The 20,146-nt window shown below is 41.4% G+C and overlaps 1 protein-coding gene across 2 annotated transcripts; it reads right to left on the bottom strand.

Annotated features, from left to right (window-relative positions):
• Positions 1–852: 852 nt before the first annotated feature.
• On the bottom strand, positions 853–20,146 carry MYL1 (myosin light chain 1). 2 transcript variants are annotated; one of them, XM_056349278.1, is made up of 7 exons: positions 19,854–20,146; positions 8,340–8,367; positions 5,011–5,154; positions 3,229–3,402; positions 2,638–2,715; positions 2,053–2,105; positions 853–1,168 (listed from the first exon to the last, which is right to left on the bottom strand). In XM_056349278.1, exons 1-6 carry the CDS (start codon positions 19,971–19,973, stop codon positions 2,077–2,079), a joined length of 573 nt encoding a protein of 190 aa, XP_056205253.1. In that variant the 5' UTR covers positions 19,974–20,146; the 3' UTR covers positions 853–1,168; positions 2,053–2,076. The 2 variants fall into 2 exon arrangements, with proteins under 2 accessions (XP_056205253.1, XP_056205254.1); XM_056349279.1 differs by lacking the exons at positions 8,340–8,367; positions 19,854–20,146 and adding exons at positions 8,617–8,641; positions 9,426–9,514.

Raw genomic sequence — 20,146 nt, 5'->3', positions numbered from 1 at the left:
TCCAAGGGCTGCAGTTTATTCTGGTGCCAGCCACCCTCGCTGTGCCCTGCTGCACCTGTTGGCACTTGAATTATGGTCATTTCATACATAGTAACTTAATAAGGTGAAGTTGGATTTTAATAGAACAAGCTGACGCTCAGATGGGGATTAAGACAGTTCCATGAACGCTTAAGGATAAGAGAGAGGAGCTACATTTAAGGGCAGGGAGATGTGCAGGTAACAATACTTTCCTGAGCAATGGCTATTCCCACTGTCATTGCAAAAGGCGTAATTGGGCTTCTCTTGCCATTGCCCAGTGAATGAAAGCCCCAGGGCTGGTTCCAGGTACAGAGCCTTTTAGGGTGGCTGTTATTTCTGATGGCTTTTTCTAGTTGTCCTTAAAGCAATGAATACAGGTGGTAGCTAGGACCCTTTCCTAACAGTGCTGTGGACCTGTTGTTGCAGCATTACAGAGATTTTGCTGGGAGGAGTGGCTCTGTGTAGACCCCCACAGCAGGGCCACCCTAGCTGGTTTTGGGTCTTGCCTGGTGTGCCAGGGCAGGTGACACCTTGGGCGCTCTTCTGACACCAGCTACCAAGTCTCCTCCCAAAAACGTTTAAGTGCTGAGATAGTTCATTAATTATTCCTCCTCCCAGTCCCCAAAGAAAACACCCTTCATTCAGACTAAATAGAGTGACCTCCTGGAGTTGTATCTATATATTTTCTTTCCATAAAACTTTATTTGGTGAAATACAATACACAGGAAAAAGGAAAAAAAAAACCAAACCAAAACCCACCAAATTAAGTGCTGAGTGCTGCTTTGAGTGGGTTTGAAAAACTTCAGAGTTAAAAAAGACGTTATAGCCACAAAGTGACCACAGGGATTTATTGATACTTTATTTTTTCCAAGAGATTACATTGTTTCAATGCAAACAACATGGAAAAACATGCTTGGGATGGATGGATCCTGGATGGTAGCAGTTTATTCCATCTAGCTTGTCCTTGTGAAAGTTCAGTGATTTTTTTAAATGAAAATGTAGAGACCCCGAGGTGATACAAATGGATGTACTGGTAAAAAGTGGTGGGATTGGAGGCACGTTATCCAGTTCTATGCAGTTTCCATGTTGATGGTGACAGACTTTCAGGCAAATCTTGAGTGCCATCTGGTCTTTCTGAATTTGACTTATTCTGGGAAGGAATGGGAGAGTTGGACTTGAGGTCAACATTGGCTGAAGAAACACTTTGAAAATGACAAACTGAGCCCTTGTTTTTTGTTTTGAGGTGGTGTTTCATACAGGAGTTTGGAATATATCTTCCCTGGTATAGAATAACTAATGGTTCAAATAAACCCACAGACCCAAAATATTTTATGTTTGCATTTTAAAGACAGCTGCTGGGTTTTTCTTTGGACAAAATGGCAGCATATCAAGGTTTAGTGCTGGTTTTTTTGCTTTTTTTTTGTTTTGTTTTTTTTGTTGTTGTTGTTTTTTGTTTCCTTACTTGTAGAACTGCTAAATGACTGGGTACTTTTGAAGCCCTTTTAACTATTGATCATGACTGTTAGAATACTCTTTTCCGGTGATTATTTTGTTTAAAAAGCTGTTCTCAGTAGTTCTCACAAGTATTCAGGCTACTCTGTCTTTACAGAAACTTATAAATTATCAGAAGGCATTGCTTTGATTTCCTTTTCTAAAACAAAATCTCAATGTGCTTGTAGGATAAATGTCTCAGGCTGCCAGTTTGCATAGTTTAAACTCTGATTTTGTATGACAACAGAGATCTAGAGTTATATTTAAGCCTGAGTACTTCTATACTCATGAATAAACTGAACATTTCTTTTCACAATTTGGGTATGTTTGAAAAATTCACTAAACACATTTTCCAACCAGTTATAGAACTGGGAACAGGCACTCCTGCTTTCTTTGCTCTTGGACAGCAGTATCCTTTTCTGCTTGTATCATTGGGAAGGTGGTGTCATATTGGTTTCACAACCTATATCTGGCCATGAGCATGTAGAAGCCTTTAAGCATAGCAGACAGGCAAAATTAAGTGTGCAAATAAGAACAACGTACCATTTGGTATCTGGGGAAGTCCACTTAGACAGACAAGATGTGCTTTACAAAAGCTGTGGAAAAATACAGACATGCTAGTTAGAAGAAGCAGCAAATGTTACTTTGGGGAATACCTTTTAAAATAACAGCTGTTCATGAGCTGATGGCATTGAAAATACATGTTCCTGATCAGATTTGACCCAACAATGTGATAGAAAGTTTTAAGTGTTTAATGTTGTACAAATTCTCTTCCTGCTTAAGTGTGATAAGACTAATTATATGGCAAATAGAACACTTTGCCTAAGCATTAACTATAGGATTGGTTCCAATCACTGCAACTGCTCTACACAGTCAGAGAGTCTAGAAATCTGGCATCGACTGAAGTAGCCTTCTCTGCTCTGGCTGAGCCTAGTCTGAGTGGTGTGACGGCAGGCAAAGCATATTGCAACAGTTGTTTTCATGCATAAGCCTTTCGACCTAACTCAGCTGTAGCTTTGTCTGACTGATTTGCCTGAGAAGCTAAAAGCCAACTGCAATGAAACTCAAGAGAGCGAGTGAGAGAGAGAAGAAATGTAGAGTGAGAGGGTGTTGAACTCTTGCACCTACCCTCGTAGTTGATGCAGCCATTGGAGTCTTCCTGACCTTTCATGAGTTCGTCTACTTCCTCTTCTGTCATCTTCTCACCTGGAGAGTGGAGAGAGCTTGGTTTATTCTTTCACGCAGCTGAGCTGAACTCTACAGCCTTTTTGCAAAGGCTTCCCTTTTTTGCCTGAGTTAGTAATAAAATGACCTATATATGAACTGAGCATTAATTTTAACTTTCTTTAGAAGTTTTGCACTTGCATATAGTCAGGGGTTCTAGTTATTCATTCAGAGTAAAGAAACTATGCAGCAAATCCTCTACCTATGTCCACGTGCATTACATCACTGAGGCTTACAGCCTTCCTCTCTATTCCTCAAATAACACTTTTGATACCTAGTCTTAATTTAGAAGTAATAAACAAAAGCTTTTCCTTTGGACTTTCTACTGAGTTTTGTGTTTGCTTTCCTTGTGGATTCACAGTTAGGAAACCCAGAATCTTGTCTGGCTTTGTAGCCTCCTACGTCTCCAAATTGGTTAGAATATCTTTCCTCCCTCTCTCATGCCTTCAAACAGCAGTGATTTTAAAAGTGCTCACAAAGACAATAATCCCTTACCCAGTGTAGCCAGTACGTGACGGAGTTCAGCCCCCATGACTGTGCCGTTGCCTTCCTTGTCAAAGACACGAAGACCTTCAACAAAGTCTTCATAGGTACCCTGATCCTTGTTGTTAGCAGCTGCTTGCAACATGGGTAGGAACTCTTCAAAAGTAATTTTCTTGGCATTCATCTCTGGAAAGAAAGCACCAGTTGCCACATGCTAGATATTTCTATGTCTGTTCTTTTGGGATACTTGCCCTGAAATACGGGAGGACCTCCCACCTCATTTGCATACCTCTTTCCATTCTTTACTTTAGTCTTTGCTTTGGGATTTGACAGGGCCTTTGTAGAATCTGGATTCTCTCTTATTGTGGGAGTTAGTTTTCACATCCATTTTATTTTTTTTCCCACATCCTTGCTCCAGCCCTCTTCTCACATAATATTATATGCTTATGTGCATGTTGTATTTTCCGTTCAGAAATGAAACTTGCTGTCTGAGTTGATCTTTGTAAAGATTTGGGGAGTTGGGGAACTGCAGAACACAGTAAAAGAGAAATCTTGTACCCCAACAGTGGGAAAAGGTAATGTTGTGACTTAGACAAACCCCTGAGGTTGCTGACATGTTACTGACATCTTCAGGGTCTCTTGGATGTGGTAGCAAAGACTGTTAGCAAAATAATAAACTAATCAAAAATAGGAATGTTTAGTGGAGGTGGTGTCCAAATTTACTATTGACACGTTCAGGGCTCACAAGCTTAGGGCATCTAACCCGTTTGTTGTCATGAGCCAGAAGTTGTAGTCCTCAGTGAGGCCTTCCCCAAATGTTTTTTTGTTGGAGCAAGGCTGCCAAATAAAAGAATTTTTCTTCTTTTTTTTTATTTGTATGGATCTTTGCGAAGAGCAGCCTTCATCTGGACAGTGATGAAATACAATAGATGGAAACATGTGAGAGATTTTTTGAGTATATAATTGTTACAGAAACTATTTTGCTATGCAGCTGTATCAAAATCACTGTCAGTTATTGCTGTAGTCACTTAAAGTACTGTCATGGTCTCACCTCTGTGTTAGTCCTCTGCTCAGTGCTTCCTGCTGGTGCTAATGCTTAACTTTGGTCTTCTGCATTGTTCCTCAGAGCCATCTTTACCAGGCCTGAGGGTCTGAATATAATTTAGTCCATCTTAATATGGTTCTGCATGACTGAAATCAGGGATCACCTGCAGCTACATCCTTGTTAGAAAGAGATGACTACAATATTTACAATTTCTCTTACCTCTAAGGGGGTAGAAAAAAGGAAATAGAAAATGGCCACTACAATAAATGGCCAACATATGCCTCAGCATGCCTAGGTTTGTAGGAGCTTTGAGCAGACCACCCCAGTCAGCAGAAATATACAGGTGGGTTTCCAGTCCCAGGGAATGTCTTGGCTTCTGCAGAAGATCCTGCACTGGAAGGACCTGAAGGGCTGAGTATCAGCTGTTAGAAATGGACTTGCAGCTCCTCAGCAAGGGCTGGGGCACAAATGGGCTGTGAGCAGCAATGAGTGTGTTACACCTACACCAAGTTGATACCAAAATGGTCCCTACATAGAATTCTCTCAAGAAGAAGGTTTTCCTCTTTCTGAGAACAGTATTCCCCATCATCCTCATAAAGGAACAGGAAAAATTCTGTGTATTGTTGCTGCAGAGTCCCCCTTGCTCCCCATCAGAACAAAAGCTCTCTCCCTCCTGCTGTGACTATTGATGACTATATTGTGACTCCTCAGCCTCAGGAAGGGCTCATGAGAGACTGTAGGGTACTTACCCTCTTTGCTGGGGTTGCCCAGGATCTTGTTGATCTCAGCATTTGTAGGGTTCTGCCCCAGTGCCCGGACGATATCGCCAACTTGGCTCAGGGTGATCTTGGCATCACCAGTCCTGTCAAAGAGGAGGAAGGCCTCCTTGAAGTCTGCAAGGGGAGAGTAACAGTCAAATTGAGCCAGGCAGCTCCCTATTGAAAAGTTGTATTGACAAAGATGTGAGCCTGTTGTCATCTGGCACTGTTCCACCAACTCCAGTGGAGTTAGCCAGGGGAATTTTTGGCCCACAATCCCAAGAAAAAACTCCTCCCCTCTGGCATTTTGGTTTCACTATTTTTAAACTTTTATATCTACCTTTCACAGCTTTCCTGGCGCTAATAACCATCAATAGTTTTGCGATTGACCCCACAGTTATTTTAAGCATGGGGAAAGATAAGCTTTCTACAACACATTGCCATTCAAGAGCAGGTTTCTTTACATGACATAGCAGCAGAAGGCAAAAATGTTATCCACTCCACCTTATCTCACCAGAGGACTGAGACCCTTCTGTCAAAGTCCCAGCGGTGCAAAACATCTGACTGCTTTGATGAGTCCTGCCTGCAATCCCAGCATCTCAACTACACAATGCTAATGGGAACCTTGAAGGTAGATTTCAAATGTTTCTACCTTTGTTTTCCTTTAAAAGTGCCTTACAATGACGTTTCTACCCATGTTTGCTCCCTCTTCCCTTTGAGGTCTGTCCCTGCTTCTTACAGATGCATGTACATCCAGCTTTTCCAGTTGGCAGTACTTGTGTGGTGCCTTATTCCAGTGCTTTTGCAGTGCATACACTTTGAGGTTTTGCTTCTTTCAGTGCTGCCAAGTGATCAATGTTCGCTTATTTCATCTTTGCTACAGACATTTCTGCTACCAAAAATCAGCATAGACAGTTGCCTTCATTGCATTGCCAGTCTTCATCTTTTGCTGCAAAGTTCCATGTTAATCATCTTACTGTATTTTTAGAGTTTTTCAAGAGAATTTGTTGAATAAAGAAACATGCTTTTTAAAAAAGAGGTGGGGGGCAAGGATCTAGCTAAAAAGCTATCTTCAAACCTCTTATGTCAAGAGCATCTTGAACTGTGCTGTTGATCTTTTCTGCATTGCAGTGTCTGATGGTGATGGTGCCGTGTTTTAGCTCCAAGTAAGCCAAGCAAAATTGCTTTCCCTTGGCTGTGATGCACTTCCAGCAGCTAGACAGGCTTTGTGTTTCGCAGCTTGTGTAGGTGGAATGTTCTTTGTGCCTTGGGGCAGATTTAGGAGTAATAAGCCACATTTCAAATCATGTCTTCATTCATCTTGTGCTGGGGACGTGTGATGCAGAGGTATTTAGGTTCCTGCTTTTGCCATCCATATACTGCCTTAGTGGAGGAGTTGCTAGCACCCAATAAAACTGCTGATACACAATGTCGGCCTGCTAGGCTGTAAACTAATACATCTGAAACTAATCTTCTTACTGTCTGATGTGAGAGACCTATAACCCTTTACTGCTAACCCTCTCCCCTTACAGCTTTTATTGCAGGGTATGAAATCAAGGCCTTCTGGAGCTGTTTAGAGCTTCCTCCTACAATATACCAACTTGTTATCAGCTCCTGCTCTAGCAGCTGAGGTCAATAGAACTGTAGTGATTTATACCATATGATCCAATCTTTCATCTGGTGCATTAATGACATTTAGCCAGAGTGAGGTGTAAAACAATGCCAGTTTGCTCTTAGCAAAGCCATCAGGAGAGTTTCTCTGTTCTGTAAATCCCGTGAAGTTTTATGTTCGCTGGATTCTGAATGCTGCTTCCCAGCTTGGAGAAAAGGCCTGATTTTATTTTTGTATCTCAGGCATGCGTTTCACTGCAATATTATCTTTGCTGTGGGGTTTTTCTTTTTATTTAAAGCTAGTCCTAGTTTATCCATCTGTTGGGGTAAGCATGTCTAAAGTCCCTCTCTGAGGAGGGTATTACTCAGCTGCTGGTGCGTCAGCCTGTGTGGATGGAAATAGTTACTGAGGGTGGGACATCTCTGTTCCTGGGAAACTCTCCCTCTGTCAAGTAGCTTTTAATTGCTCCATTGCTTGGTTCAGTCATCTCAGCATTACAGCAGCTGGATGATCTGAAATATGTAAGGAAGCTGAAAGAAATATTTTGCTTTGTTATATATGCCAGCAGCTTCGAATTGATGCCATTTTTCCACGAATCCTCCCAACACTTTTGTAAAAGTTTTGGAACTAAAAAGTGAGAAGGAGTCCAAATAATTTTCTTTGTGACAGGGAGTATTTGGACTGCAGGAGGAGAAATGTTTCCAGTCTCCTGCACTATACCTCTCCTTATTGCTTTGACTGTGTAACCCAGAGCAGGCTGGTGTTCAGGAAGTTTAGGGCTTTCTCTTAAGACCTGCTTCTAGCTATTCCTCTCCCTCTGGATTTCTAGTAAATCCTTGTGTCTTCCATTCTAAATACTTTGTTCACAGTGAGAAGTCTACTATATTTGCTACCGAATTTTTGACATTTTTTTTAAACCTATGTTATTTAATATAGCCCAAATGCATCTTTAGGATATTTTAAACACTCCAGCTTAGGCTTCCAGAGCTTCAGTGGGAATTTTTGTTCATGTCACAATTTTTAATCAGATCTTTCTAGAAAAAAAATAATGGAACTTGCTGCTGCTGTGAAGCAAAGAATACAGCAAGATGCTCAAGAATTGCATCATATTCGGAGTATTGTATTTATAAGCAACAGTTTACACAAGTCACTTATTTGCTAACCATTTCCTTGTTTCATAAATGTGTTTATAGTAAAATAGCCTTTGTTCCTCCCTTACCACAACACCTCCTGGCAAAAATGACATGTAGGCCTCTTGCATCTCCTGTTCATGTAAAATTGCAATGTCACTGCAGCTACCTAAAATTTTCAGCCCACCCCATCTTTCTGTTGTCCTTCATCTGCCTATTTCCCCTATGACTTTCAAATGCAAGACCCATTTTCAGCATCCTTGTGAATGGCCAGTACAGGAGCACAACTGAAAAATGTTCAGAAAGTAGAGCTGGTAACACTAGCATATTTCCTCTTTGTATCATGGCTTAAACTTCTCAGCTTGGGCAGCACATAAGCACCCAGATAAATTATACCTAAATCTACAATCAAATTCTTGTTCAACAGAAGTCAGCACTGCTCCTCTGAAGTCAAGGGTCTGGTGATTTATACCAGCTGAAGTCCTAGCTCATCTGTTCATAAAGGTTGAACTTCTGAGCCTGTAGGTCCTCTCTGAACCCACATACATGTAAAACACACCAGCTCTCTTGTAACTTACCATCCTGTTGCTCCTTGGAGAACTCGATCTGTTGGAAGGAAATCAATCACAAAAAATAGCTTAGGAAGGGGGGGCTGGGGGAGAACCTGTTTGTTTTCTAAAGCGTCCAGCTCAATCCTTGAGTCATCTTCCAAAACAGCAAAAATGGGGCCTTTCAGATGTGCAGAAGTAACGCAGGTAGCAAAAGAGCTGTTAAGACTAGTGAATATTTAGCATCTGGTAGCCATTATGTTTCCCCTCCCGCCCCTTGTTAAAGTTTAACTTTTATTTCACTTACCATTAATTTGGTCAGGAGTGAAGGACTGCAGTTGGGAAAAAAGAGAGAGAAAAAGAGCTAGTACTGCTGAAAATGCACTGAGAGAAAGCACAAAGCAGCTGAGTGCTCTCCCATTTGTCTTACCTAACATAATTAGGCCATAGCAACCTGAACTAGCAACTTCTCTTGTAAAAATGCATCACCAGGTCTATTCTTAAAGATTCCATTAAAATTTGCATCCCAGGGAAAGCCGAGGTTGTGGCTAGAAGCAATGAAAATCTAGTTTCTTAACTAACAAAGTCGCTAATGTACCATCAGGTTACTTACTGTTTTAGTATAGACCTGTTTTACTAAGACCATCTGAGGTAAAATTGCTTAACAAGCAGCTTTTTTTACATTAACATAGAAATCAAATGACTCAACATTTGTGTTTCAAATTAGTTTTTGACAGTACATTGTTTCATAAAGTACTAAACTATATTTTCTTACATAAATATATTACTATTTTCTTTTGCCACTTTAGCAAGTCGCATCAGATTTTTTTTTTAAAAAAATTAAGTAATAGAAAGCTTAGCAGATAGCACTAGCGAATTGTAACTGTTCTGTCTGAAGCTACAGGAGCTGCACGTCTACTATTGCCTGGTGCAGAAGTTGAGGCTGACTGGAAAACCTCACATAGTCTTTAAGGTTTAAGGAGGAAAGCCAAGCAAATCTAAACTGTTTTCTAGATTGTCCTTCCCCCCCTTAGAAGTAACTTGAGCAAGAAGTCTGATCTACTTATGTAAAATACACTGGCTCACTGCTAACCATTAGCTTTCTAGTGGACCCACCATGGCTGAGAGTTGGGAAGAAGAGCAGCAGACGTGCAGGAGGGATTAGCTGAGAGGTCCTGAGAGTGGTCCTGCTTTCCTGGCCTTTCTTCCCCTTATTTATCTGGCGGTGCTGACGGCATTGCCTGGATTAGGTGTCAGAAGGAAGTGGTCCCTCCCCTCGACGAGTTCTTTAGCTTTCTTAGGGCAAAGTGACAGGAGGCTCCATGTCTTGATCGACATCTTATGATGGCTATTTTTAGGAGGCTGGAGAGGGGCAGGGAGTGGCAAGCAGTAAGTTTGATTCATGTCAGCACTTTCTGGGTCCATACTGTCAAGAGGAGATATTCCGTGTCGAGACCCACTAGGACTTCCTTATAGGGAAGGATTCTATTTCTCCAATACGCTATGAAGTCAGTGAGCAAGGAGCACTGAGGGTGAGAAGTGCCACGTGTTTGCCCAGCTGGCTGGTTTTACATGTGGCACACAGGCTGTGTGTTAGATGCAGCTGGATGGTCCTTGTACCATTGCTGGGGTTTGCTCACCCCCTTGTGAGGTTAATATAGCTCTCAGCATTAGATGAGTGTGCTGCTCCTGGTCTGCTCAGTGTGATCCAGTTCTTGGTACCAAGCAGATTAACCCGTTGATGGAGGTGGTGTCCAACTGTGAAGGTCCTCCTCTTCACTGGTCATGTTTTCCAAATTTTGAACATTTTTCAGGGAAAAATTATCCCTGTGTTTTGGATCCTGTGTTGCTAGGTTAGCGGCTGGTGCATAAATGTACCCTGCAGGTCAGTGGGAAATTTGCATTCGCAGTAGTCTGTGCTCTGTCGGACACTCTTCCTCTGGGGCTGGGGTTAGGCAGGGCACCAGTATGCCGCTTCAGAGCACATTGGTGTGGTGAAAGGTCGTACTACTGTGGGTTTTGTGATATGGAGGCAAGCTGTGATAGAAGCTAAGACCTCCAAAAGGCTTTGTGAACTGGGAGGATGACTGATGGTGAGGAAAGGGCTACTTGCTTTTTGGGTTGCAGAGTGGAGGGGTCATGGTGGGACTACAAGTGGAGAGTTTCTAGGTAGGTTGCAGGAGGTAGAGGCTGCAGCTTCTTCAGTAGCAAAGATCTAGTCCCACCATGTAGCATCCTCCAAGCCCATGTAAAATCTCTGAAACTGATGCTGTGAGACATTTTAAAAGGTTTAGAAAACTCTGTTCCAAACTTCTTCATTTCCTCGTCATCTCAACTGGGTTAAGAGAGCCATGGAGCAGAGGTGGGAACGGTTTTGTGATGACAACAGACTGTCTGTTGCAAACTCAAATTCCCTCCCTCGTTTCTATTGATTTCCTTTGTTAAGCGTTCACTGCTCCTCATTTTCTAATGACAATATGTGATTAGTGAAGGAAATTTTCTCCTGAAGCCTGCCTAGTTACCCTGAAATAAGCATAACACTTGTGAACGTCTCTTTTCAGTATATTGAGGGCTCTGAAAAAAAGAATCAAATCCAAGCAGACTTAACTTTATTGAGGGGGAGTTTTTTATTTTGTGTGTGGTTTGTTTGTTTGGGGTTTTTTGTATTATTATTTTTTAAAAATTGAACAATCAAAATAGATCAAAATATTTGATTGAAAATTGACCTCTTACCTCCTGTTTTAAAAACTAAAGATAGAACTGCAAAGAATTTTCTAAGCATGCTGGAATTTTAGCTGGAAAAAATTCTACCCAATCAGATTATTTGCATTTTTGGAGAAATATCTGAAAGTACACCAAGTGTGAAAAAGGCTCCACTGTCAATCCATAATTTTTTGGTTTTTTTCTGCTATAGTTAATCTATTAGCCTGTAGGAACAGGGATGCATTCAGAACAAAGTGTAGCCATGATCAGGTGTGGTTGCATCAAAAAGGGGTTTGATGCTTGACTCTAAATTATCTAACATAGGTTCAGCACAGTGCAGACCTCCTGATTAATACTGGCTGGAGCAGGATGTAGGCGGTGAGAAAGCTAATACAGATCTTGGCCATCAGTCCCAATGCATTAATAGAAGAGCCTTCTAAAGACTTTGGCAGAGCTGAAATGTTGCCTGGGTCAATGCAGTGTGTTGCCTTTTGTGGAATTTTCCTTCTGCCCTCAGCCTCTTGCTCTCCAGTGCTGGCAACTAGGAAAAGCTCCATGGAAAACAGGTTTACAAAAAAAGATGTTTTTAAAGGAAAACTTAGATTAATGTTCTTGAACATTTTTGCTTACTTCCAGGTAAGCGTTATTGTTGGCTACAAACAACACTAATCTCAAAAGACTTTAGATGTCAAGCAGAAAATAATTTGGGTGCATTTGTCTTGGGCATAGAAAATTGATACCTGGATTGGCCATCTGGCTTGAATGGGCTATCAAATATGTATAAATTGAGAAGCATCTACATATAAGCTGATCTTTTGACTATGTGAGACTTTGGCTCAGAATTTAGATGAGGAAATACTAGTGCACCATATCAACCCTTCATTTTATTGCTGATTCTTGAATAAAAGCTCACTAGGCAGAGTTCTGGTGGGATGAAATATTCTAGCATGGGCATGTTGCATTCACTTGAATTAAGGATCACCCTGCTTTAAGCCAATAGGGTCTGTTGAGGGCTTAAAATGCTACTTGCTTTGAGTAAGGCCACCTACAAAGGGCCTTATTGTAGAAAGTATTTCAAACATCACTTAAAAACAATTAAAATTTCTGATCCTATAAGGAGCTTTCATAAACTTCAAAAAGTAGAGAGAAATATTTTGCAGTGATCTTTGTTCTGATACTGGCAGTGCTGTATGGATTGTCAGAGGACATGATGAGTCTCAGGGCTTTAGGGAAAATGTTGATATTGTTGAAATTTAGGGAGTTCAGCTTAAAATAATGAACTCCCTGCCCTGCTTCCCCCCAGTATAATGAAAAGTTGAAGGAAGTGCAACACATGGAAAGACCAGAAGGACCTGGATTTCTCTAACTTGGCTTATCCCTTATTTATAGACAAAGCAAAAGGTGGTGTGTTTTGGTTTTTTTTTCATTTGTTTTGAAGATTAAGGCTTTTCCCTGTGTAGTTTGTGACCACCTTCTAGTCATCTTGTTGCTAGGTAGAGGCATTTTGACCAGGTCCCAGTTATATAGGATGTGGTGGATAGAGTTGTATGCAACTCTTTATCACCAGCTAAGTAGAAGACCCAATCTGCACAAAACTTTATTTCCAAATTGTTATCAAAGTTCCTAATTTCCCTCCAAATCACTCGTTCATGGGTCTTAGGGCCCTGACCTTTGCAGCGTGGGGCTGTGCTCACTTGTTTAGGCCAGTGGGCACTGGGGCTGAGTACAGGTGTGCTGAGTGATGGTTGCTTTGTGTTCACTGTAAATGTGTAAATGTCTGGGCAGGGTGAAAAGCCCTGGGGAAAGATGCTGCTGGGAGTTAAAGCATTCAGCTGCTCCACCTGCTTGTTACCCTTTGGGTAAATTACAGAGAAGGGAATAATATTAGGATTTCATTGGACAGTCATCAGATATTTCAAGGTACTGTATCTGTAGCAGAGACTAAGAGCATATCAGATGTCTTGGGAAATCAGAGAGGAGAAAATAGGAGAGTCCCCTAGGATACTCATTGTATATTTAGCCTTCTATTCAGGACTAGAGGGATTCTTTTTATTTTTGGGTGGAGATAAACTAGGATTGTGCCTAGAGCAGTTCATATGATAACTGTTCACCATTAATGCCTGCTCCTTGATTAATACAGCTGCACATCTTTTCCAGTAGACACCACTGAATGCTCGATTACACACTTCTCAATCCCTTCTGAAAAGCAGGCTGTCATTCTTCCGTCTCTCACCCAAGATCGATAGCTTGTACGATCAATGCCACAGATTTTAGAGAGGCTACTTCTCATTTAAGTAAGAATCAACAGTCTGATGGATTTGTCCTCATGTCTTTTATGAGGTGGAAAAATATTAGAAGCAGATGAGCTCTTGAGAAAGAGAGCTCAGTTTTGAGAACAGAGCTGCCTGGAAATACAATTGAAGAAACAATAAAAATGACCACCCTTAATACAAGAGAGAAAATTGTGTGAGATACCATGAGTTTTGGAAGAATAGCTCAAAATCTCTTTAAATTTAATGGACTGCAGATGAATTTGAGTTTTTTCTAAGCATTCTGTGTAACTTCCAAGTTTGTTTATTTTTAAAGCTTGGAACTTCACAGTTGCTTTACAGTGGTACAAAAACTTTTGGATGTGCCTTGCCAATTAATTAATGTGCCCTTCTGAAATGTCTTGGGAGTGAAATGTGCTCTAGCTGATCTGTTGGTCATACCAGTTTGAACAGATTTTATTAGCTTCGTGGTGGAAGTGCACTCAGTTGTGCTCATTTATGAAAGTGTCCATTTTCTAATTACATTTAGTTTTGTGTGAATGTGTATAATCGAGAGGATGTGTGCGGAAATGTGAGGCTCTGGGATTTGTTGTTTTAAGATGCCTCCCAGTGGCAATGTTAGAGTATTAACATTATTTAAACTATTGCTACTTGACATTTAAGTACTATGCGGTAAAGCAGCCAGTTGAAAGTGCTTTTTGGCAATGGGTATAAGATGGAATAAAGCCTCAGTGAAGTGGAGGCAAATTTCCAGACTGGCTTTTTCATATCTCCTTACAGACAGCTTCTTTCTTTACTTGTCATTGGCTAAATTAGTCACCTTCTTCTTGCCTTATGTAAGATAAACTCAAATATCTTGTTACTATCTGTTACACTCTGTGCTCTATGGGGGTTTAAAAAGTATTTTAGAAATATTGTGGGGTTGTTTTGATTTATTAGTTTATGGGAGAAAGTGTCTGCCACACAACCACTGTCGACACTTGAAATTACTCTGTGAGCTTTCGAAATGTTACTGTGTAATTTGCTTTAAATTCCAGTGTTTCTACCGGAGTTTGTCACTCCCCAGACCCTCCAAAGGCCATAAGTTATCATTTATAAATGCTGCTAAAGCTGTGAATTACTAAGAATAGAGCTTGTAAAAAAAATAATCACTGTTTTCCAAATAATTTTTCACGTTAACAAACATAAAATGTGTCTCTAATACATATGGGCAGTCACTACTTTTGAGGGACTCCTTGCTTAGCAGCACTTTAGGAAAATAAGGAGGCAAAGTCCATATGAAAACTTTGTAAATAAAAGTATAGTGAGGGCTTTTCTATTTGCTTTTCCTTCTGGTTTTCAGCAATGTCCTGCAGGGATGTCTTGGTGTATAGCTGAGTCTGATGTCCAAGTTACTTGTCCTGGGACACCTTTATGGCATGTCTTGACTCTGCAGTGATTTAGCAACTGCCACCGTGAGTCTGGCATCAGTGCCGGGGTTTACATGGGCAAGGGATTTAGCTGGAGCTGCTCTGCTCTGGGGTGGATCCTGAATGGTACCGTATCTCGGTGGTCAAAGCAGTAGCAGGAAGCTGGTCTAAATGGCATCAGGTGGGCGTCTTTGTATCTCTTAAGGCTAAGTCATGTTTGCACTCGTCCTCTTCCTACTTGAAAGGACACTTGGGACCGGTGACCTTGTTCAACAGGTATATCAGTCTTAGAGAATCTTTCTGGAGTTGTTGCTGGAGCTGGATCAGGCTTCATCTGAAGGCCTGAGCCAAAAATTTCAGGCAAAAACCTGCCAGTTCCTAATAAAGCCCTTAGCCCTATGAGCGAAGCTACTGTTAACATTCCGGTTCTCACTCCACAGCTTCACATGGAGTTTGTCTGCAGTGTAATAGCTCTCCCAGCACTTCAGCTGACATTTGCTGTTCTGCTTGCCCTCCAGCCCAGAAGCTTTCTGTCAGTGCATTTTAGTGAGTTTACCTCTCTCTGGTTATATCCAATGCAATGTCTGTTCAGAGATGACCTACTTGAGTAATGAATGTAACAAGAATTAAGGACACTTGGAGAAACTTTTTACTGCCTTAAGAGCTCTGTATTTAAAAACAAAAGATCACACAGGTTTGCTTCCATGCAGCAGGCTTTGTCATGCATCACACAGTTACACAAGGCCTTAGCAAGTCTACAAGTTGATAGCTTTAAATTATTTTTCCCCTAAAGATGTAGGTATCTTATCTGCAGTTGGACATGGCATAATTGGTGTCCTGGGATTTCAGTCTTGAAAACACTAGCATGGGAAACCTTGAGTACCAAATGAACCTCACTTACACCATGGATACTTGCAAGACCCCAATCTCTGTTTCTGCTCAAGAAGGGATATACAGGTGTATCCACAAGGTAAAGGGCCTGGTGTGACACTGGATCAGGGTGCTACACGTTCAGATCACCATCTGCAGAGCAGAAGCCTATGCAGCACTGCACTCAGCGTCTCCAGCACCCAGATCCCAAAACATCTCAGTTAATGTTATGAGCCTGGTCTCAGTCCAAGGACTGGGGGTGTGTGCTAGGAAGGGCGCTTAAATTTCCAGCAGGAAAGCCCACATTTTTCCTGTTAAACCAATTTGGGCAGTATGAATTTTATCCATTTCCCACTGCCTCAGTTGCAAAACCCAGCATGAGACATCCTCATCATTAATGTCTCATCCCAGATATCGCAGACATAGACCCATAGTAGTGCTGTTCATCAACTAAATGTTTCTTCTCACTCAGGCTTGTGTGGGAGAAGGAAGCTAACAAGACAGGTAACTATCTTTTTGGGAGTGTCCTTGGCTATGGTTTTAACTACAGAACTACCGGGAGTTCTCTGAAGAAAATGACCCATATGGTCATTTTGCTTTTACTCATGGTTGGTTCCTGGTGGTAACTCTCAGATACACCCATTGGCCTGTTTTTCTTCTCTTAGTTATGATTTAATCTTCAACCTTTGTACTTATTGTTTAAATCCAAGCCATGCTAGCAATAAAGAAAATTGGAAATAATCATTTTAGTCTGGAAAGGCTTGTGCAAAGCAGATTGAATTTTTTGGTTTTTCTTGAGAAGAGGGGAAAGGGTCTTTACATTTCCATTTAAAAACAAGTTTTCCCTCCCTGTGTTGACTCTCTTCCTGTGGTGGTTGTACCGTAACTTAAGGTGAGCTGAGAAAGGGCTGAGTTTAGAGATTTGAGTCTTTAGCAGTTAGGTATTCCTGTTACTCAGTTTTAGAGTCAATAGATGGTGCTCCAAAATAGAAAATCCCATACTAGCTGCTATTAGTACTAGCAACTCACCAAATATTTGCTTTCATTGGATTAATTTAAAGTGGGGGGTGGGGGTGGGGTGGGGTGGGGAGGGGAAACCCAGAAAAGAGTAAAAGACCTGCCACAACTTCTGATAGTGACAAGCAATTTTGGCATGTCTGCATCTGCAAGAACCCAGCTTGAGATCTCTTAAGGAAAAAAGAAAAAGCCTAACTTTCAAAGCATGCACTCCAAAAAGCTCAGAAAAACAGATTCCCTGCAGATGGGCCAAGCAGGGCACATGAGAGGAAGGGAACCACTGAAAGAATCACTACCAACATTTGTAAACCACCTTGCTTGTTTTGGAGAATATTACAATCTCTGATGCCAATTTAAAATGAAGTGCACTGCCAAATGTGGCTTATTTGGCTGCTGTAAACCCTTATTGGGCAGCTCTACTCTTACCCACTCCAGCTATAACAGTTAGAAGAGGCTTGGATGTCTATAAAAGCTAACAAAGCCTTTGTGTGTGTTTGCCTGCCGTGTGGCTCCTCATATTGTCGTGGCACTGCAGCCTGGCATTCCCATTCACCTCTCATTAGTAGCAAGCTCTGGCATGGCCACCAATTCCCCTGAGGATTGGAGAGGATGTTCTTGTTCAAAGTGCTGGAGGCTTTGACTCCACACCTGGTAAATCAGTGTAAAGAGCCCCAGTATAGGATCATTCACTGAGTCCTGGTCAAAAGCTTAGCTTTAAGTAACCCCTGGCTCCAAAGTTTTGCTGGAACTGGTTCTGTGCCTTTTCCCTTACTGAGACTTTAAGAGTTGAATGGAAGTACTCAAGGTTAATTAATGCTAAGTAAGGGGCTGGCTTTAGACTCAAAAGTCTTTGATTGCTGACTGCCATGTCTCCCAGGTAAATCACTTAGAAGAAAATGTTGTTTCCCTTCACTGCCTGAGCTCTGAAAGTGTGAAAAAGGATAAACCAGGGTGGCTGGTTGGGACCCTGGGAGGTTGTCAAGTCCCTGCCCCTAGGCAGGATGAAAAGTACCATGGTTGTTCCAGGTGCCTTCTTGAAGAGCCCAGCACTGGAGATGCCATAGTCTGCTTAAGCAGCCCTTGCCCGATGTGGGGGTCTTGAGTGAGAGGGGAAGATCAAGGATAGAGGGCACACGTATCACCCTCATGTGCAGCATACGTTTCTGCATCACCTTGTGGCCACGGCTGTGTCGTTGGGTAGAGTCACCCACTGGGGGGGGGTTGGAGGAGGTGTGTCTTTGTCCACCCTTGCAACACCTCTGAGGCACTCTGCTCCTTGCCTGGTAAGGGCATGATGAAGAGTGGAGGAGGTATTTGCAGAAAGATACATGCTAGTAATAAGCATGCAGGGCAGGGGGCTGTGCCACCCACTTGATTGCAGGGTAGTCCTGTAACCTCCATCACACTATCCATATCTTCACTTATTAGGAAATGGGAATAGTAATCCTTACGTGCTGATGTTAGTGTTAATAGTTTTGTCTTGCTAATCCAGGGTTTTTTCTCCTCTCTTCAAAATGGAAAATGTTTTGTCTGATATTATTTTCAAAAGAAAGATAATTTAGGGAGACTATCTTCTCTTATCAGTCTGACTATAACAAAACCAGAAGCGTTCTCTCTGTGCTAGCAGTATATATTTCCTGCCATTATAGAGAGCTGTCTGGGTAAAGGAGTGAACTGCAGAGACGCCTCAGACTGCAGTCTGCCATTTTTAGCTGGTAATATGCTATTAAGTCTATTTATGTAAAGAAAGATTAGCTAGAATCACTGGAGTTGAAAATTCTCTTTTCTCCTAATGAACTGGACATAGAAAGCTATCAAATCACATTAAATTATTTAGTAGGAAATCTAGCTTGCATTCCCCTTCATCTCTAGAGATGAGCAAAATGTGGGGTCTAATCTAATTTTCAGACAGTATTCTCAAAAACAGTGGGCTTTTGGTGTAGTCTTTACTATGATCTCTCAAAGTACTTAAAAATGTCTTTTTTTTAATTTCCTCTTGTTCTGCTTTGCCAGTGGGTTCAACTTCACTCTTGTGAGAAGCTACGTACTGCTTCAGAAAAGTACTGACTACTGATTGTGAAAATTAAAGTAAACTTCAAGAAATTTCACTAATGGGTCATGATCTTGGGACTATATGTAGTAAGATATTTGAAACAGAATGCATCATGAGATGAAAATGAGTAGGTCCTATTAGGAGCCTTTGTAGTCCTTCTTTTCTCCATAATAGGCATGATTCCTTATGTAGAATTTAGCAAATTGGTCCTGGGACCAATCAGCTTGTCAGGTAGGTGGAGAATAACTATTTATAGTTCTACCCAGAGAAATTGGTCTGTCTCTTAATTTCTTTAACTGCTTACCCTCCTTCTCCTCTTTCCTAAGTAAAGAATTTCTCAACACGGAGGAGTTTTCTTTGACGGGTCAAGGCAACAATCACTGATGTTGGTTGGCATGCAAAGTCTGAAGACAGTATAAGATCAAATGGAAGTGCAGTAAAAGGGAAACTTCCAAAGGGTTCTTCCTCTTTGTTGCTTTTGATTTGCAGCAAATTGCAAATTCTGAGCAAATATGTAAAGGTGAGAGGAAATCACTTGAAGCGCTTCCATCCATGGCTTTCCAGCTCATGGTGTCTATCAATGTTTGCTGTACAATACAAATAAAAAGAAAACAGATGAAACTGCCAAATCCCTTTTTTCTTTCTTTCTTTTTTTTTTTTTTTTAAATCTGTTTTGTTTTGTTTCTGCTTATAAAGATAAGCCATGCTGATCTCAAAACACATGACCAAATTGTCATGAGGTGGTTGCAAAAATTTTGACAGGAATTTGAGGGGAAACTGCAAATTAAGGTTTGGTTTTAGTACAGTGCTATGGGAAAACATTGCATTCCAAGTTTCAGTAACCCTTTCCTGTACTCATGCACATGCTGCTTTAGAGGGTTTTGTTTTGTTGGTTTTTTTTCTTTTAAATTTAGCTTTACTGAACAGCTCGGACTGATACTGATTTGGTAAAAAGCTCTGAGGGCCACAGTCCAAAATACTTTTGAAATCCCCAGGCTTTGCTCTTGTGTTAAATCATGCGCCATGCCTTATACCCCTCCAGCTACCAAAACAATCAAAAACTCAGGCAGCTCAACAAATCCATTGACTGAGGTTACTCATTCATTTCACTGCAGTCTCCAAACCGGAACCAAATACACACAACATTTCACTGCAGGTCTCAGCTGGGACTCTACCAACATTCCCCTTTGGGTCCGCAATCAGCACACGTTCATCCATTTACCTTGATGCTCTTGAGATCGATTGCAGGTTCTTTGGGTTTAGCTGGTGCAGGTGCTGGTGCTGGTGCAGGTGCTGGTGCTGGTGCTGCTGCTGGTTTCTTTACATCTTTCTTTGGTGCCATTTTGTGCTGCTTAAACTTGAAAGTAAAGGTGCCCCCAACAAAAAAAAAACTTTTTTTTTTTAAAAAAAAACAAAACAAAACACCAGCCAACCACACCTTAGAAGTTGTTCCCGGGAGAGGAGCAGTGGTCAGAATGAGCTACAGCCTGTGCCCTGGAGGTGGACCCAATGTGC

The sequence above is a fragment of the Falco biarmicus genome, chromosome 8 (genome assembly GCF_023638135.1).
Source record: "Falco biarmicus isolate bFalBia1 chromosome 8, bFalBia1.pri, whole genome shotgun sequence".
NCBI classification, from domain to species: Eukaryota; Metazoa; Chordata; class Aves; order Falconiformes; family Falconidae; genus Falco; species Falco biarmicus.
This window is presented reverse-complemented; position numbering and strand designations above follow the sequence as displayed.